Source organism: Thalassophryne amazonica, chromosome 14, assembly GCF_902500255.1.
Source record: "Thalassophryne amazonica chromosome 14, fThaAma1.1, whole genome shotgun sequence".
Classification (NCBI taxonomy): domain Eukaryota; kingdom Metazoa; phylum Chordata; class Actinopteri; order Batrachoidiformes; family Batrachoididae; genus Thalassophryne; species Thalassophryne amazonica.
This window is the reverse complement of record NC_047116.1, coordinates 59844589-59862552: the sequence shown is the minus strand read 5'-3', so window position 1 is coordinate 59862552 and position 17964 is coordinate 59844589. Positions and strand designations below refer to the sequence as shown.

Genomic DNA, 17964 nt, shown 5'->3' with positions numbered 1-17964 from the left:
CCTCTGCTTGGTCTAAAAAAGTAACCGTTACTGACTGCCACAATTTTTTTTTCCCTGATTTCTTATAGTGTTTCTTAAAGCCAGAAAGTTGCCATTTGAAATGACTTAGTTTTGTGTCATGTCTGTGATCTGCTTTTTTTTCTACAAAATTAAACAACTGAATGAACATCCTCCTAGGCCAGTGATTCCATAATTTTTGCCAGGGGTTGTATGCCAGTCTTATGTGCAAACCATTGTCAGTCTTATGTGCAAAACCATGTCATAATAGTATCTTTGTTTCTGCAAGTTTCTTTTTTAGCAGCATTGACTTGTTTACAACACCTGTTTCTTATTTGTCACATTCGGAATTTTCTGGGACTGCATTTGTCCAGATGTGAAACCAAAAATAGTTGCCTCTAGGGACTAGTGTCTACACATAAGTATCAATGGACCACATGCTAATTTACTAAAGTCTGAAAGTTAGAAAAGGAAATCAGAAAAGCTATCTGGGACCTCAGGAATCCCATCTGCAATTATTGCTTGATCTCCAAAATCAGTCTATGCAAGTGAAATTATGTTCAGTATGAGTGTTGTCATTAGTGCCACTTCGAAAATTAAATTCATGTTAAGTAATTTATCCTAAACTTATGATCTGTTGTTTTTTCAAACTTATGCAAAGTGCAGGCAGTAGCGCAGGGAGCGCTTGGTGTGTTTGTCAGGAAAATGATCATTTCTCTACATTGATTACAGACCCTGCAGCGCGTCCGTGATCAACTTTTCTGCAGTGCGCCTTTGCTCTGAACCTTGAACCAATCGAACCAGTGGTTCGCAGATTGAAGCATGCTTCGAGCCTGTTGCTTTGTTTATACTTTCTTTCTTTCGCTTAATTTCCCCCCGCTAAAACCCTAAAGAGCATATGTCTGTGAATATTATTTACCTTTTCTATGTTAAACCGACCTGTTATGGTCTTCTGAAACAGTTGATAGATGTATTTTATAACAAAACGGGAGCGATGCTAACGTGTTAGCATGTCTGTGGCATTTTCAATGTTAAAAGTTAGCATTACGCATTTGCAGTTGTCATCACGTTCGGGTGCATTTGTTTTCAAATTGTAATATTTCTTAAATTTATTTTTGCTTATATATTAATAATCTAATAAATCGATTATTTGTAGATCACCCTGTGTGCATTTACAAATATTAATGAGACAGTTTTAACCCCATAGAATGAGGGCTGTATTTTACATTCTCAACATTCTGTAGGCTGTAACCTGAGCAACGTGAAACATGGAAAAAAAAAGCTTGCTGGTAGAACAAAGTCAGTGTAATAAAACAAAAGTTGACAGTTTATTCTAGTGTCTTTATTTGAATGCATGTTTTTTCTTTTCATCATTAAGTCTTAATGCAAAAATAGTCCTATACATTAGACCTATATTCTTATTTTGGGCATGATCCAAATATGTACTTGATCTGTATCGGCCTTGATCGGTATTGGCAGATCAAAATTTCAGTGATCGGTGATCGGCCTAAAAAATCCTGATCGGTGCACCTCTCCTTTGCAGTGTATAACACTAGCTTTTGTTCAGTATTATGTCTGAACTCAATAAGCATTTCTTTTGTTTTTGAGACATAAAGATCAAGATAAGTGTCATTACACCATTTAAGAAACGGTTGATGCAGGACCATGATCAGACTCTGAACCTTGCAGTAAAGATAAGAGTGGGGATGGGACCAATCCAATCCCGAATCGGTATCGGATTCCGATACTGACATAATTCACGTATCGGAAAATACTGATCCAACCCCTGACATTTTCCGACACCTGAGAAGAGCCACTGTGAATCCTCTCAACTGCTGTTGTTTGCTCTCTGCTGTTTGCTGCCGAACGGGAGGAGGAGTTGGTTTTCTGAGAGAGCTCTTTTTCACAGTGGTCTAGCTGCAGTTAGCAGCAAATTTCTGCCCAGCTCTCGGGTTCAAATTGTCTGTTCGTCGAGCATGGATTTTCTGAAAAATTAACTGAATTGTTGCGGAAGATGTGTGCTAAAAAGTTAGCTGCTTCACTGTCCCAAGGCTGTCAAACGCTATGAAAAGCCAGCTCAGCTAGGAGGAGCTGATCAGATAATAAATAATAATAGATAGATAAAAGATAATAATATTAAATAAAAGAGCTCTGATATCGGATAAATAGCGGTGTCGGCAGATATATATAAGTTCAGGGATTGGGATTGGATCGGAAGTGAAAAATTGTGGATCAGTGCATCCCTAGATAAGAGAACAGTGTCATCAGAGAACATAACAAGAAATGTCTTCTCCTGAGGAGTCCTGCAGCTGTCAGTGTGTGATCAATAGAAGTATTGATCACATACTGACAGCCCACAGCCCTGAGATGTTTGATACAATCATGTTGGACAGTTGCCCATTCAGACGGGCCTGCAGCCCCTCTCAGTGAGAAAGCTTAAAATCAGTATGATGAGGGATGTGCCACAAAATATCATAATCGATATATTGGGAGAAATTCTCACCACAACAACAATTTCCCATCACACGATGTTAACAATGTAGTTAATATGTTTACATATGTGTTGCATGTGTGCAGCTCATGTGCACACCTTTCTGCTCTATGCAGAGGAGGACAGGGACAGGAACTGTGTCCGTCTGTGCTTCATGCCAAGATGAGAGAGAAAAAAAACAAAAATCTATGATTCACAGTGTGCCAATACCTAGTGTGTGTGCACAAGATCCATATTATTTGTAAGATTTGATGATGTGCATTGATAAGTTTGTGCCATGTGTTGAGTGTGCACACTGCAGCCTAAATTGAGAGTGGTACTGAGTGAGAGACATTTGAACTTATGTGGATAATAACAAATGCAAAAGTACATTTATTGGTATTTTAAAGTTGCCCAACTTTGTTTTTTTGCTCCTCCATCTGACGATTTTCAACAGCTGAAGCATCCATTGGAAACATTTCTGGAAGGCCTCTTTTGGAATGGTGTCCAGCTGGGCCACCATGTTCCGCATGATGTCTTCTCACAACTCAAATCAAGTCCCTTTTAGTGTCCTTTTGATTTTGGGGAACAGCCAAAAATCAGAGGGAGCCATGTCAGGAGAGGAGGGAGCCTGATGAATCACAGGAGTGTCGTGTTTGGCCAGGAAAGCCTGGATCAGCTACATTTCGCTGACACTCTCTGCATGCACAAATGCTTCATCAAAATGGAATGCACTGAACCTGTGCTTATTCACACCTTGTCCAGAGGTTCTTGGATGGTGACACGATGATCATCCATGACCAAATTCCATATTCTGTCAATCACTTGGTCATTTCAGCTTGTGGACGGCCTACTGGAACGTGATTCGCTCTCCATTGATGTATGCCCATTTTTGAAGCGGCTAAACCAGTCTTATTTGCGTTCATGCTCATGACATTATCGTCGAAGTCTGCTGAATCTTGCAAATGGTTTCCTCTTGGGTATTACCACGCCTTTGTCAAAATTTGCTCAAGTCATTCCGTTATGTTATAGCAAATAAAATCCGACGGCTGCTCTGGGCACATGTTAACTCTATAGCTGACTGCTAGCGACTAATGCGCTCTGCAGGCTGGAAAAAAATAACGCATGTGCAAGAAGGTTCCCTACACCTCAGCACCAAACGACCACAGGCACGCTTCATTTGTTTGTGTGGGATTGATACCTTTTGACTGCACCTTGTATACTGGCTCTCTGGCATTTCACTGTAGAGTAATGTTAACAAACCTCACTCCTTACATCCAGTGGCACCAAGTAAATAAATAAAATGGTGGTTTTCATAATGACCATAAACTGTGGATATGTGGAGAGAGATTCAGGGAAAGACTTCGCCAAACCATCCTTGCATTGTTGTTGCTGTTCTTTCAGCTGTTTCTGTTAGTTCAGGGTTGCCACAACAGAGCCAGTAGAGATTTGCGTTTGGATTTGGTACAAGTTTTAAACTGGATGCCCTGTCTGATGCAACTCTAGTTTTACATGCAGAAATAGACACAAACCCCTTGTCTTCCTAAGAGGTTTCCCATGCAAGTACTAACCAAAAGCTACTCAGCTCTGCTTCTGAGATCTGATGGGATCAGGCATACACAGATCAGACTGGCTGCATGAACCATCCTTGCATTGCCTTATTACAACCCCACCTTCCCATGTGCTGTCAGTTCCATTTGTTGTACCAACACCCGTCATTCTTTTATTTCTTTTACATGTCCAAATCTTTCATTTTTTAACACTTTAATCACTTTCTCAAATAATGCAGATCTTGGTGAAGACTGTCAGTCATACATAGCCATTACAGATGAGTGTATACACAATCAGGTTTGTTTTTCCACACATCATAGTGGTGCATATACTAAAGGTAGTTAAGTTACATGTCTAGTGTGAGAAAATCAAATCAGAAAATATAATGAAATCATAAAACTAGCCATTTAGAGTTAGAAAACTATTTATTTAGACAAAATTTTCATCCTGAGTAAACAGGGGCGGTGTGTGTGTGTGTGGGGGGGGGGGGGTGCTACGGGGTACTGTAACTCCCCCTTGGATTAAACATAGCACCCCCAAGAAAATCATGGTTGATTTATTATCTTCATTTAATTTTGTCCCATGTTTTTAAGGCCTTGTCCACACTAAAACTGAACTTTCTCTATATAATCTTTATCTTTGCTATTTTCTAAAAGTGTCACTTTCAAGAAATATCTCTGTTCTCACAGATCGACTGAAACCACTTGCTGTAGTACATATGCCAGGCCTATATGTGGCCCTGTAACGTGTCCACAAAAAATGACATTGAGCAAGTTGCATACTTAGCAATTTTGTTGCTAAGTTTAATGACTATTCAGTCCCCTCTAGCTGACGCACTGCGCCTGTGATCACAGTATAACGTCCAGAATGAGTCAGAGGATTCATCTGTATTATCATGTTATCATGGCTTTTAGACCCCATCCAGATGGCCGCAGTGTGCATCAGCGTGTCATGGAGACACGCTGACTCGCTGTGAAACACTGTGTATTCACTGTGATTGCGCAATGTTCAGTTCCAGTACACATGATGATTGCGTGCCACAGACTTTGCATATTACAATATTTCCTTTGCGCATCCTGTTCAGGATGCAGGGGTGGGGGTCTGGCTAATCGGGGACACAATCGGGACATGCTGACATGATCAGACTGCTCCATATGCTGGTGGATTGCCATTTCGTATGCTAGTGCATATGCCAATTCTAATGCCATTTGTGGAACCAGTCACACAGCGGTATGACCGCCATATGACTATTCCCCAGTACTAATGCAGCACGACAGTAGTGTGCCTGTTCTCCACATTTGTGCTGGCCTTGCCAATATGGCCTATTTTCCCAAGTGTCACACGAATGCTGTCCGAGGAATTGGAATGCATCTCAAATTCCATTCGACTGCAGGTTGAATTGCACAAATCACATTCGAATGTCCATTCTTACAGCAGTAAATATGCGGTATGAATGCATCTCGACCGCTGTTTGTATGTTTTCCAGCACGAGCAACACAAGAATGTGCTGACTGCTGTAAGAATGCTGTACGAGGAGTTTGAGTGCAGTTCAAATGCAGCATGAACTCTAGTGGGCTGGGGGTATTAAGGAGGAATTGGCAACAGTGCAAATCAGTGTAATAACAGAAGCTACAACTTTACAGCGGCACACAGGGGAAATAAAATCTTTTAATATGACCTGTTGCGTGGATTCATCATCACAGCTGAAAACTGTTATCCACATGATGCCTTTGTTTTGGCATCTGGAAATGCATTAATTCCTTATCATGGAAATGACTCATGAATAAATGAAAGGTTTTTAAAGAAGTTCCTCAATTTTTGTCTGTTCTGGGTGCATTTCTCAGGGTGAGCTGGAGGACACCGGTGCTTTGTCCCACCACTAACAAGAAGAAAAAATAACATGTTAAATGACCTCTTGCACTGAATCACTAACTGACTAAGGCACTTTGAGGACTGAATCATTGGACTAAGGGACTTTTAGCACTGAATCACTGGACTAATGCACTTTTAGCACTGGATCACTAGACTGAAGCACCTCTGACACTGTATTGCTGGAATAAGGCATGTTTGGCACAGAATCACTGGACAAAAGACGCATTTAGCACTGAATCACTGGACTATGGCACTTCTAGCACAGGCTTACTGGACTAAGGCACGTCCACCACTGAATCACTGGACTAAGGCACCTCTAGCACTGGATCATTGGACTAAGGCACGTCCACCACAGGCTCACTGGACTAAGGCACGTCTAGCACTGGATCACTGGACTAAGGCACTTCTAGCACAGGCTCACTGGACTAAGGCACGTCCAGCACTGGAACACTGAAATAAGTCACTTTTAGCACTGAATCACTGGACTAAGGCACGTCTAGCACTAAATCACTGGACTAAGGCACATCTAGCACTAGATCACTGGACTAAGGCACATGTAGTACTAGATCACTGGACTAAGGCACGTCCAGCACTGGATCAGTGACTAATGCACTTTTAGCACTGAGACACTGAACTTAGGTACTTCTTGTGTACCAGAATATGACAACCCGTTGGTTTCATAATGGAAAAAAAGAGATATAGCCGCTTTTTCTGTTAACAGTATTTATAAGGTGGACTCAGCAAAAGGATTGCAACATGTTTTTGTGCTTAACTTGAATTGTTTAAAAATGTGACTTCAAGGTCTTCACTTATATTAAGGTTTAAAAAAGGAAATATGTTCAAACCCACAAATGTTGTTTGTCTGTGTGTTCTGCAGACAATCCCCTTCTGGTGAGAAGCAGCAGTGACTCAGCCCTCAGTCCACTGTCAGCTGAGAGTGAACCCTATGCCAGCGAGGACGTCAGAGTGATGGTGAGACCAAGAAAAAGACTCATGACTTGCATACTGTTTGGAATGCACAGTGTGTGCATTCTATACAAATAACAGCTCTGATGAATGAATCTATTGATCACACACACAGAAACCTATAGTGATACACGTTAAAGCTGATGCAATTAGTTGACTCCTCAGTCAATAGACTGATTGATTCATTTTTTATATCACCCCACATTAAAGAGGCTGTCACAGTTCTGAAAAACAACAGTTTTGTACTTGCTTTGTATATCCATGTGCTGCGCTTTTTCTTAAGTTTTGGTTTAGTTTTATTCCTGTCACTTTGGTTTGTAGTAATTAATAAATGAATGTAACAGATGTGATAGTAACCAATAATGATAGTAAATAGTGACCCAGTTGTTACAAAGGATTTAAAAATTCATCAGTAATGAAAATAATCAGTTGCAGTTCTAATATATGTACTGCATATGTATGAATATTAAAGGCACCAAAAAGATTAAATCACTTTTTTTTTTAACTATTATAGCTGGCAAAATGTACCGAGTGAACAGATTCTAATATGATAACTCAAAAACAGTTATTGCTGTCAGTTAATTCAAAGGTCGTGTTATGAGGACAAATTCATTCAGATCTGGTGAACTTTGATGCACTGTCTCAATGCAAAAGTAATTTTGTTTTATAGATGTGTCTACCATCTCTTAGATGCTTTGTATATGAGTAATTGGTGGTGGATTAGGAGTAGCTGTGGTTGTTAATAAGAGAGACAAGGTATTTCTACACAGAAATTCTGTGAGATTAGCAGATAGGGTTGCAACTAATGATTATTTTCATAATCGACAAATTGATTAATCATTTTCTGAATTAGTCAGTTAGTTGTTAGGTCCATAAAATTTCCAAAAAAAATGGTGAAACATGTCTGTCATTGTTATCCAGAGCCTTAAAATGCCTTACTTTGTCCACAGCCCAACGATATTTAGTTTACTGCCAGAAAGACATATATAGCCGATAGAAAAATAACCCAAAAAATATTAATATTTAAGAAGCTGTAATCGAACAATTTGATTTTTTTTAATGACTCAAAATGATTAAACTATTATCAAAATAGTGGTTGATTAATTTCATAGTCTATTAATTATCAGTTATTCATTTAAATGTTGCAGCTATAGCAAAGGTATGAATTATGCAGTCAGTGAATGAATAAGTGGGTTTGCAAAATTTGTGTAAGAGCGGTTTTAATGATAGTCCCAGATATTCAGGTTTTTAGCCAAATCACTATAATTTTTTTGTGGCCATTTGTGTCATTTTGTTTGTCTCATTTGACTGAGTGATGCATGACAGGAGGCAAAATGCAGCTAATTTGGTAGGAATGCATTACAGTCCCATACTGAGCATTAGTTTATAGCAGTAGACTGACAAAGCAACACAATTTAAGTCCTTCATTGAAAATGTTTAAGTAAAAGAACAAAAGTATTACTATCATTGTATATTTAAAGCGTATTGTGTAGAATGGACCGATTCAGAATAATATATATTGTATTGTATACCACCTAAATAGATCCTTGTCATTTGATTGGTGGTTTGTATGTCACATGATATTGATCATTGTTTACCGTGCAATTTTGGTTCCATACGTTTTGCGTGATTGCATGCAGCGAGCACGTTAATGTAAAAACACGATGTATTGCCTTTTTGTGCATACAGCAATCAAGCACTGACGGACCGCGCGTTCACACTAACACTTTGACATGGTACTGTGCTTAGTATAAAAAAAAAACAAAAAACAAAAAAAAACCAAATCCAGTACACTGTAAGCCATCTGGAGGCATTTGCAGTATTCACTGGGACATCTCAAGCTGAAGTTGAAGCGCTATCGAATGAAGAGCTCAACAAATTTCTGTCGTGATTTTTTGCTGGACTGATGAAAGCAGACGGCAGTCTGTACTAGGGTTGGGTATTGATACGATTTTATCTATCTGTATCATTATTGATTCTGCTTATCGATCCGATTCCTTATCGATTCCCTTATCAATACCTCTTGTGAATTCTCTGTGTACTACAAGTAGGCTTTACAGGTTTTCTATGTCAGCAACATTTTATTAAGTCTTAAAGTAAATAAATATGAAATTGATCACTGGATCCTTGATCTCTGGACATGAATAAAAATAAACAAAATCTGTAGTTTTGTCAAAAGCATTTACTTTCAGACATTAACGGCATGAAAGTCTCTCCTCCATATGCCTGAGCCGAACTCAGACGGCTGCTGGAGTCTGCAGGTCTGGTCTTTGGCTGCTGCACATTAGTGCAGAACGTCTCATTTTGAGAAGAAAAAAACATCTTGATCGATTGCAGTATTACAACGTTTGGAAAGAGGTGTCATTTGATTTAAACAGCGTTTTGCTTTGAAGTTATTAATTCTGAGCGGACTCTATCTTTCTAACTTGACTCAGTAGAGAGCGGCGCAGCGTTTGGAGTAACGGAACGGAGAACGATTCTAGTTTTTTCTCTCAACAAGACAGGAGTCCCAGTTAGTCACTGTAATCCACACAAAAGTGACTCATGATTGACATATTTTAAATGGCTTTGAGAGGGGATAAGAAGCGGAGCTGCCGCTTCTGAAGAGGAGCGAAGCAATGAGCCAACGAAGCAGCAGATCGAACCACTGCTTTGTTGGTTCAAGGTTCAAAGCAGAGCTGCGCTGCAGAAACGGTTGATTACAGACCCACTGCAGGGTCTGTAATCAACGTAGAGAAATGATAATTTTCAAACACCCTCAGAAACAACGGCCACTCTGAAGGGCCGATAAGGGAATCGTTAAGCAAAAAGGCTATTGATGTCGGTGGATTGAATCATTTCTTAACGATACACGAAAAGAACTGGTTCTCAGTACCCAACCCTAGTCTGTACATGACGTCAATGCACTGCATCAGGTACAGAGTACATCGTCATTTTTAAGACTGTGAAAGATGTTGATATTCCCAAAGCTGATAAGTTTTATTTTGGATTGGATTTGACTGCTATTAAATGTTCATCTTGAACTGTTTGAAACCTCTTGACCTCAAAAGTCCTTTTTCTCTTGTTTATGAATTAATTAAATATCAGATGACAAGGATCTATCTTAGGTGTTATATAAAACAAATAATGAATGTTTTTTCCATCTGTGCAATGGTGAAAGATGAAATGAAACATTCTTACCATTTCCCTCACAAACATTCATTATTTGTATAATATTGGGTTATATTTGTGATTATTGCAATTTATATGATACTATGGCTTATTTCCCTTCAGTGTGTTCAGTAATACTATAATGCAATCCCATTTTAATTTTTCAATTTCAGTTTCAATTTATTTTCATTTATATAGCGCCAAATCACAACAGAGTTGCCTCCAGGCGCTTCACACAGGTAAGGTCTAACCTTACCAACCCCCAGAGTAACAGTGGTAAGGAAAAACTCCCTCTGAGGAAGAAACCTCAAGTAGACCAGACTCAAAGGGGTGACCCTCTGCTTGGGCCATGCTACAAACATAAATTACAGAACAATTCATAGAACAATTCATGGACGAATATACAAGAAATGCTGTTGGTGCACAGGACAGGAGGGTCGCCAACACAAATACAACTCCCATCTCTGGATGGAGCTGCACCTTAAACAGAGAGAAAAAAACAGAATCAGGCATCAGAAAGACAAGAAATACTGTATAATTTGCCAGCATTAAACAACAAGAAAAAACAGAAGAAATACTAAGGTGATCGCCGGCCACTAGCCCTAAGCTTCACTAAAAGACCCAGAATTTTGGTAAAGTTGAGGCCGCGACACGCTCCATTTACTAATAAACTGAATTAAAAGAGTAAAAAGCGTAAAACCAAATGATACCAGTATGCTAGCCACATGAAAGGGAAAAGAAGTGCGTCTTAAGTCTGGACTTGAACGTCTCCACAGAATCTGACTGTTGTATTGACGCAGGGAGACCATTCCACAGAACAGGGGCACGATAAGAGAAAGCTCTGTGACCCGCAGACTTCTTATTCACCCTAGGGAAGCAAAGTAGTCCTGCACCCTGAGAATGTAAAGCCCGGGCCGGTACGTAAGGTTTAATTAGGTCAGCTAGGTAGGGAGGTGCCAGTCCATGAATAATTTTATAGGTTAATAGCAGAACCTTAAAATCTGATCTCACTGGGACTAGAGCTGAAACGATTAGTCGAGTAACTCGAATAATTCGATTACAAAAAATACTCGAGGCAAATTCTGTGCCTCGAAGCTTCGTTTAACGTTGTAGTACATATGCCAGGCCTCTGTGTGGTACTGCAACGTCCCAGAAAAAAATGAAGACTAGAGCATAACAGCTAATCAAATTAGCAATGATAGCTACAGCTTTCCAACGTGACACTAAGAGTAAAATAAAGCCTTTTAAGAGAAACTCTGTCCACGTTGATTATCTGAAATAGACTGACTGCGCATTTAAAGTGAAGCATTGTGTTTGTCTATTTTTAAAAAACACATGGTCCGCTCTACGTGGGGAGTGACTATTGACCCGGTGGCCGGCTGCTGTCTCTACCCGGTGTGAGGGGCTGTCATACAGGGCGAGTCACAGCTCCGTCCCCAACTACTTTGACAACCAGCAGAAGTCCACTCTTTCTTGTGTTTTGCTCAGACTTGCACTGAGTGTTTTGCTTTTTTGGGCAACACACAACGCTTCACAAATACAGTAACTTAAATAAAATAATAATTAAAAAAAACCTGACTGCAGGGCTTGCATGTTCAGCCTCCAACTGAAATGCATCTGCTGAATTGCAGAGAAAGAGGGATTAAAAAAAATCACGCAGAGACCCAGTCCACCAACTTTTGTTTAAAAAAAAAAAAACAAAAAAAAAACTTAAAAATGGTTAAATTTTACAAGTTGAAGAAAACAAAACAAAGCCACATCCCATCGCCATTTCAGCAAAATGTCAACACTTTGGCGCAGCAACATTGTGCCATTGCTTAGGGAGAGCCCTGGACTATTGATGTTGTTTAAAAACACAAAAGTACTTTTTATTCAGTTACTTGATTAATCGCCAGAATAATCGATAGAATACTCGATTACTAAAATAATCTATACCTGCAGCCCTAACTGGGACAAGAAGCCAGTGAAGGCATGCCAAAATTGGTGTAATGTGGTTGTACTTTCTGCTTCGTGTCAAAAGTCTGGCTGCAGCATTGGAACCAATTAGAGAGCCGTAATGCTAGACTGCGGTAAACCAGAAAATAGAACATTGCAGTAGTCCAATCTAGAAGAGATAAACACATGGATCAGGGTCTCAGCATCAGCCATAGACAGAATGGGACGAATCTTCGCTGTATTTCGCAAGTGGAAGAAAGCAGTCCTAGTAATATTTCTAATGTGGAGGCCAAAGGACAATGAAGGATCAGAAATTACCCCAAGGTTCCTCACTTTGTCAGTGTGATGTATGACAAACAAGCCTAGGCTAAGTGTTAACTGGTCAAATTGATGCCGATGTCTCACTGGACCAACAATCATTTCAGTCTTATCAGAGTTTAAAAGTAGGAAGTTTCTAGACATCCAACTTCTCACTGCTGCAAGGCAATCTTCTAAGGATTTTATGTGAACAAAATTACCAGCAGTTATCGGCATGTATAACTGAGTATCATCTGCATAGCAGTGAAAGGTAATCCCATAATGCCGCAATATGTGCCCAAGGGGTGCTATATAAAGGGAGAAAAGCAGGGGGCCTAAGACAGACCCCTGTGGAACCCCAAATTTCATGTCACTAAGGTTAGAGATAGTGTTACTGTACAAAACACAGTGAGAACGACTGGTCATGTATGACGTCAGTCATGCAAGGGCACTCCCAGTAATCCCAAAATGATTTTCCAGCCTATCAAGTAGAATATGATGATCCACGGTATCAAATGCAGCACTGAGATCTAAGAGCAAAAGAACCGTAGTGGTGTCTGAATCCATTGTAAGCAGAAGATCATTCACCACTTTAGTGAGAGCCGTCTGTCTCTTACAGTATGTACATATACTTATGTATTAATAAATACAATAATACTGCTGTAATGAAAGGCACCGGGAGGCTGATGCAAACACTGCATGCTCTGCACACTGGGATATAGCCATGTCTGATAGTTCATGTTACAAATCAATCACAATACTTTGCTGATCAGTATAAGCTATCGATCATCTTTCTGACCCTATTAATTGCAGAGATGTTGCAAAAAAATGCTTTTTTGTTGTTTTTTTCTCAACATGTTTTTGTTGACCTTGACCTTTGTCTGATCCTTTCCAAATGCCAGTCATCTCAACATATCTGTCCAAGTAACATTTCCACCAAATTTAGTGGAGATGCGTCCAGCTGTTTTTAGTTATCTTTTTCACAGACACATACAGAGGACTGGTTACAATACACAGCTTGGGCAGATTGTGTTGTTATGGGGTTCTGCCAGATACAGGAAAGGAGCAGTAATCTTCCTGTTTTGGGTCACGTTGGCAAGTTGAACATGCAAAAGGTCCATAACAAAGTCTGACAGGCCTGTGAAGTTGTTTGTGGAGCCATGTTACTAATTACAGGGGCCTGGAGACCAGTGTTTCTTGTGTACAAAATCAGATACGTAAACTTTGTTTCTGATTGTTTCACTGTGGTTATATTCTTACACTCATATAATTCTGCAATACCTCCACACAACACTGTGAAAAGGATTTTGTATGAATTTAGCAACAAAAGAAGAAGAAAAGAAGGGAGATGCTCGGGAGTTGTATGAGGTGAATGGGGTCAGCGAGAGAGAGAGACCGTTTCTGTGTAGAAATGTATTAAATCAGAGGGACTTCATCCACACATGCAAGTATAATAAAATGTACAAGTATGGAGTCAAATTTCAGATGTTGACTTAAGCCTGCTTTGCTTTCGTATTTGTTGTACGCACGTGTGTACCGTTGTTGGTGAGTGGTTGTTGTCTGTGTCTGCAGGTCAGCATATGATCTTGACTCACTTTCCCACAATCTCACTCCTCTGCCCTTGTTCTCTTCTGTTTTTTCGTTCCTTCTCTCTTTTGACTAAAGGGGCAGAGGGTGAAGCATGCTGCTTTTTTTTTGTTTCATTCCTTTATTTTTTCTTCACCACTGTTGTTCTCAGGTGTAACACCCCCCCCCATAAAGACAGTCTGGCAACTGTGAAAATTTATCTTTATAATCCACACCTAACAATACGCCAAGAGAAAATTGGCTCCTGTAGAACTTGTACAACAGAACCCGCTTTCTGTTTCAGGCTCATGTTTTCCTTCCTCTCCATGAAAATTACCGTTTTGTCAACACTTCAGTGTTCTCTTTGCCCATTTTTCCTCTGTCACCTCTTTTGCTCTGTCACACCTTCTCATTTAGTGTGAAACTGCTTGGAACCAGGCTTTATAAAGTGTTCACAGTCATGCTTAAAATATCAGTTGGTCCTAAAACAATTCACTATTACAAAAACAATGAGCCTAATGTTTGACCCTCTGAGCCATCCTTTCCATTTTCTCTCACCTGAAGGTCATTTATCCATTTCTCACTAGTTTAATATTTTATCCCCAGCTGTTCTTTTTCTTTTTTCTTTTTTTTCTTTTTTTTTGCCTTGGAACTGGGGACTTAATGTGCTTTTGTCATTTTTCTGTCTTTTACCACAGCGCTCCTTTTTTGTCTCTGTTCTGTAGTTTTCATGGACCCCCCCCCCCCCCCACACACCTTTTTTTTTTTTTTTTGTTTAACCTGCAGACCAAGTTTACAGGTCACAAAATTAAATCCTCAAACCTCAAAATGCACTAATTTCACATCAGCTTAATGTTTGTTGCTTTATACATGGTTAGAGTGCATCCAGAAAGTATTCACAGCGCTTCTCTTCTAAATTTCTTCTTCAAACTTCTACACACAAGATCCCATAATGACAATGTAAAAAAAGTTTTTTTTTTTTTGCAAATAAAAAATCAAAGAAATCACATAAGTAAGTATTCACAGCCTTTGCCGTGAAGCTCAAACTTGAGCTCAGCTGCATCCTGTTTCCACTGATCATCCTTGAGATGTTTCTACAGCTTAATTGGAATCCACTTAGGGTAGATTCAGTTGATTAGACATGATGTGGAAAGGCACACACCTGTCTAAATATAAGGTCCCACAGCTGACGGTGCATGTCAGGGCACAAACCAAGCATGAAGTCAAAGGAATTGTTTGTAGACCTCCAAGACAGGATTGAGGCACATATCTGGTTAAGGGTACAGAAACATTTCTGCTGCTTTGAAGGTCCTAATGAGCACAGTGGCCTCCATCATCCGGAAATGGAAGAAGTTGGGATCCACCAAGATTCTTCCAAGAGCTGACTACCCGTCTAAACTGAGATATTGGGGCCTTAGTCATAGAAGTTACCATTAACCTGATGGTCACTCTGTCAGTGCTCCAGCATTCCTCTGTGGAGAGAAGAGAACCTTCCAGAAGGACAACCATCTCTGCAGCAATCCACCAATCAGGCCTGTATGGTAGAGTGGCCAGACAGAAGCCACTCCTTAGTAAAGCACATGGTAGCCCACCTGGAGTTTGCCAAAAGGCACCTGAAGGACTCTCAGACCAGAGAAACAAAATTCTCTGGTCTGATGAGACAAAAATTGAAGTCTTTGGAATGCCAGGCATCATGTTTGGAGGAAACCAGGCACCATCCCTACAGTGAAGCATGGTGGTGGCAGCATCATGCTGTGGGAATGATTTTCAGTAGCAGGAACTGGGAGACTAGTCAGGATTGAGGGAAAAATGAATGCAATGTACAGATACATTCTGGATGAAAATCTGCTCAGACTGGGGTGACAGTTCATCTTCTAGCAGGACAGTCTAGAGGACAACTCTGTGACAGTGTCCTTGAGTGATCCAGACCTGAATCCGATCTGAAAATGATGCCCCCATCCAACCTGATGGAGCTTGAGAGGTGCTGCAAAGAGGAATGGGCAAAACTGCCCAAAGATAGGTGCACCATGCTTGTGGCATCATATTCAAGAAGACTTGAGGCTGTAATTGCTGCCAAAGGTGCATCAACAAAGTATTGAGCAGTGGGTGTGAATACTTAGGTACATGTGATTTCTTTATTATTATTATTATTATTATTATTATTATTATTATTTAATAAATTTGCACAAAAAAAACAGAACTTTTTTCATGTTGACATTATGGAGTGTTGCGAGTAGAATTTTGAGGGAAAAAATGAACTTACTCCATTTTTAATAAGGTTGTAACAGCAAAATGTGGAAAAGGTGAATTGCTGTGAATACTTTCCAGAGTCACTGTACACACTTTACTGCATTGCTAACCTAAACTCACCAGTTTTATCAAATCACTAGCATTAATAATGCACCATAGTACTAAATATGATAATCATAATGTACTGCTCAATATCAATATTACTGTACTGACAGTCACTACACTATATCATACATAAAATTGTAGTATAGTGTAGTGGTCTAGCAATAATATCTGCTCAATAAAAACAAAAGCAGATAGACATTATATGATGAATTTCATGAATGTCATTTCACAATGAACAGTAGTCAGTTTGAACTTAGAGTGACCTCCTCTACTTTCCACTCTAAACTTGTTTACACTTTCTGGCAGGCTCATGTTATGTTCCAATCTAATATCTGATAACAGGCCAAAAACTGCAAAGTTATCAGGAAAAAGTAAATAGGTATTTTTCTAAGCCGTTTTCATTGTTCACTCAAAACCCCTTTGGCTTCTTTTTTCCTATAATCTTTGTTACTTTCTTTTCTTTTTTTGGTTGATCATGCTGGTTTTTGGCATTTAGGGTTCTGGCAAATGTTGCACATCCAGATGACCTTCCTGTTGCTAAATCTGTTTTGCCAGGCTTGATACTAGCACCAATATGAGTGAGCTACTTTTTACCTCTGATGGCTAAAATGTGGACAGTGAAGGAGGATTTGAAGAAAAAAGTTGCTGAGTTGAAGGAAGTTTAGTTTTGGGCTAGATGGATTAAGTTGGAGAGTTCAATTGCAAAACCGCTGACTGCCTTTTAGTTTCACACTGTGTTTTGGGCATGAAATCAATCAGTGTATGTATCTTACATCTAACATCAATCGGGCTATATATAGCTCCCTGACAAAGTTTTTTTTAAATGATTACCTTAATTCCGGATTATTAGTCGCTACTTTATTTACACGCTTTGAACACTGCGGCTTTTACAATGATGCAGCTTATTTATGTCCAATTTCTTTTTTCTTTTTAAAATTTTTGGGTTTAGCTCATATTCAGGTGCACTTTATAGTCTGGAAATTATGGTAACTGAATTGATTTCTTGATTGTTTAACTATGTAATTGTCTCAGAAAGAGGGTCAGGGCCCTTGCTAGGGCCCAAATATTAACATAGCTGATGTCTTTGTGTTTCTTCAAAAAATGTTCTCTCTTTTATTCTAAATTTTAATGTGAGATTTATAACTTGGTAATTGGTTCCATTCTTTATATTCTCATAAAATCACATGTGGCTTGTATTGGAACTGGGCTACTTAAACATTTCTCAGTTGATTTTCTGTTGACCTACAGATGGAGGGAAAATTGATGAAATACTATACACGACAGTCTGCTCCTGTCCTTCAGTCAGTGGTTATCATCCATGTTTGATGATTATAGTGTTAGATATGAAGCATCAGGGCCATTAAGACTGCGGCATTTGGTCTCCTGCATAGGTATCAACATCATCAAGCACCTCTATCCAGGGACATCATTATTCTGTAAATTCTTCTGGACCTCAAAGGCTAAGGCCTTGCTCTCACTGCCTCCGATGCACTTACCGAGTGTGCAGGCTCCGTAAACGCCGCAGCGGGCCACTCACACCGTCCCCCTGTCTGCTGTGCAGAGCTGCGGCCAACTCCAGCAACAGGTCCAGAGACTACGCTCGCTGTTTTGATGTGGAGCGCTCCGGCAGTCCGCAAGGATAGACTTCTTGCGGTAAAATCCACAGCACCGCAGGGTCTTGGTAACCGCAGCCGCAGAGCTCCATGGCCACTGAGAGAGGTTTGTATCTTTTTAATGCCTTGGATTCTCTGCGGGTCCCGCATCCGTACCCCGCAATGGTAACACCGGAGGCAGTGTGAGCGAGG

At 39.9% G+C, this 17964-nt stretch overlaps 1 protein-coding gene across 2 annotated transcripts in view; it reads left to right on the top strand.

Moving 5' to 3' along the window:
* LOC117524798 (partitioning defective 3 homolog B-like) overlaps nt 1–17964 on the top strand; it is an 830560-nt gene that overhangs the window by 165602 nt on the left and 646994 nt on the right. For both annotated transcript variants that reach the window (XM_034186621.1, XM_034186620.1), the window contains exon 4: nt 6768–6862. In XM_034186621.1, the coding sequence (XP_034042512.1) occupies nt 6768–6862 (95 nt within the window). The remainder of the gene's footprint in view (nt 1–6767; nt 6863–17964) is intronic.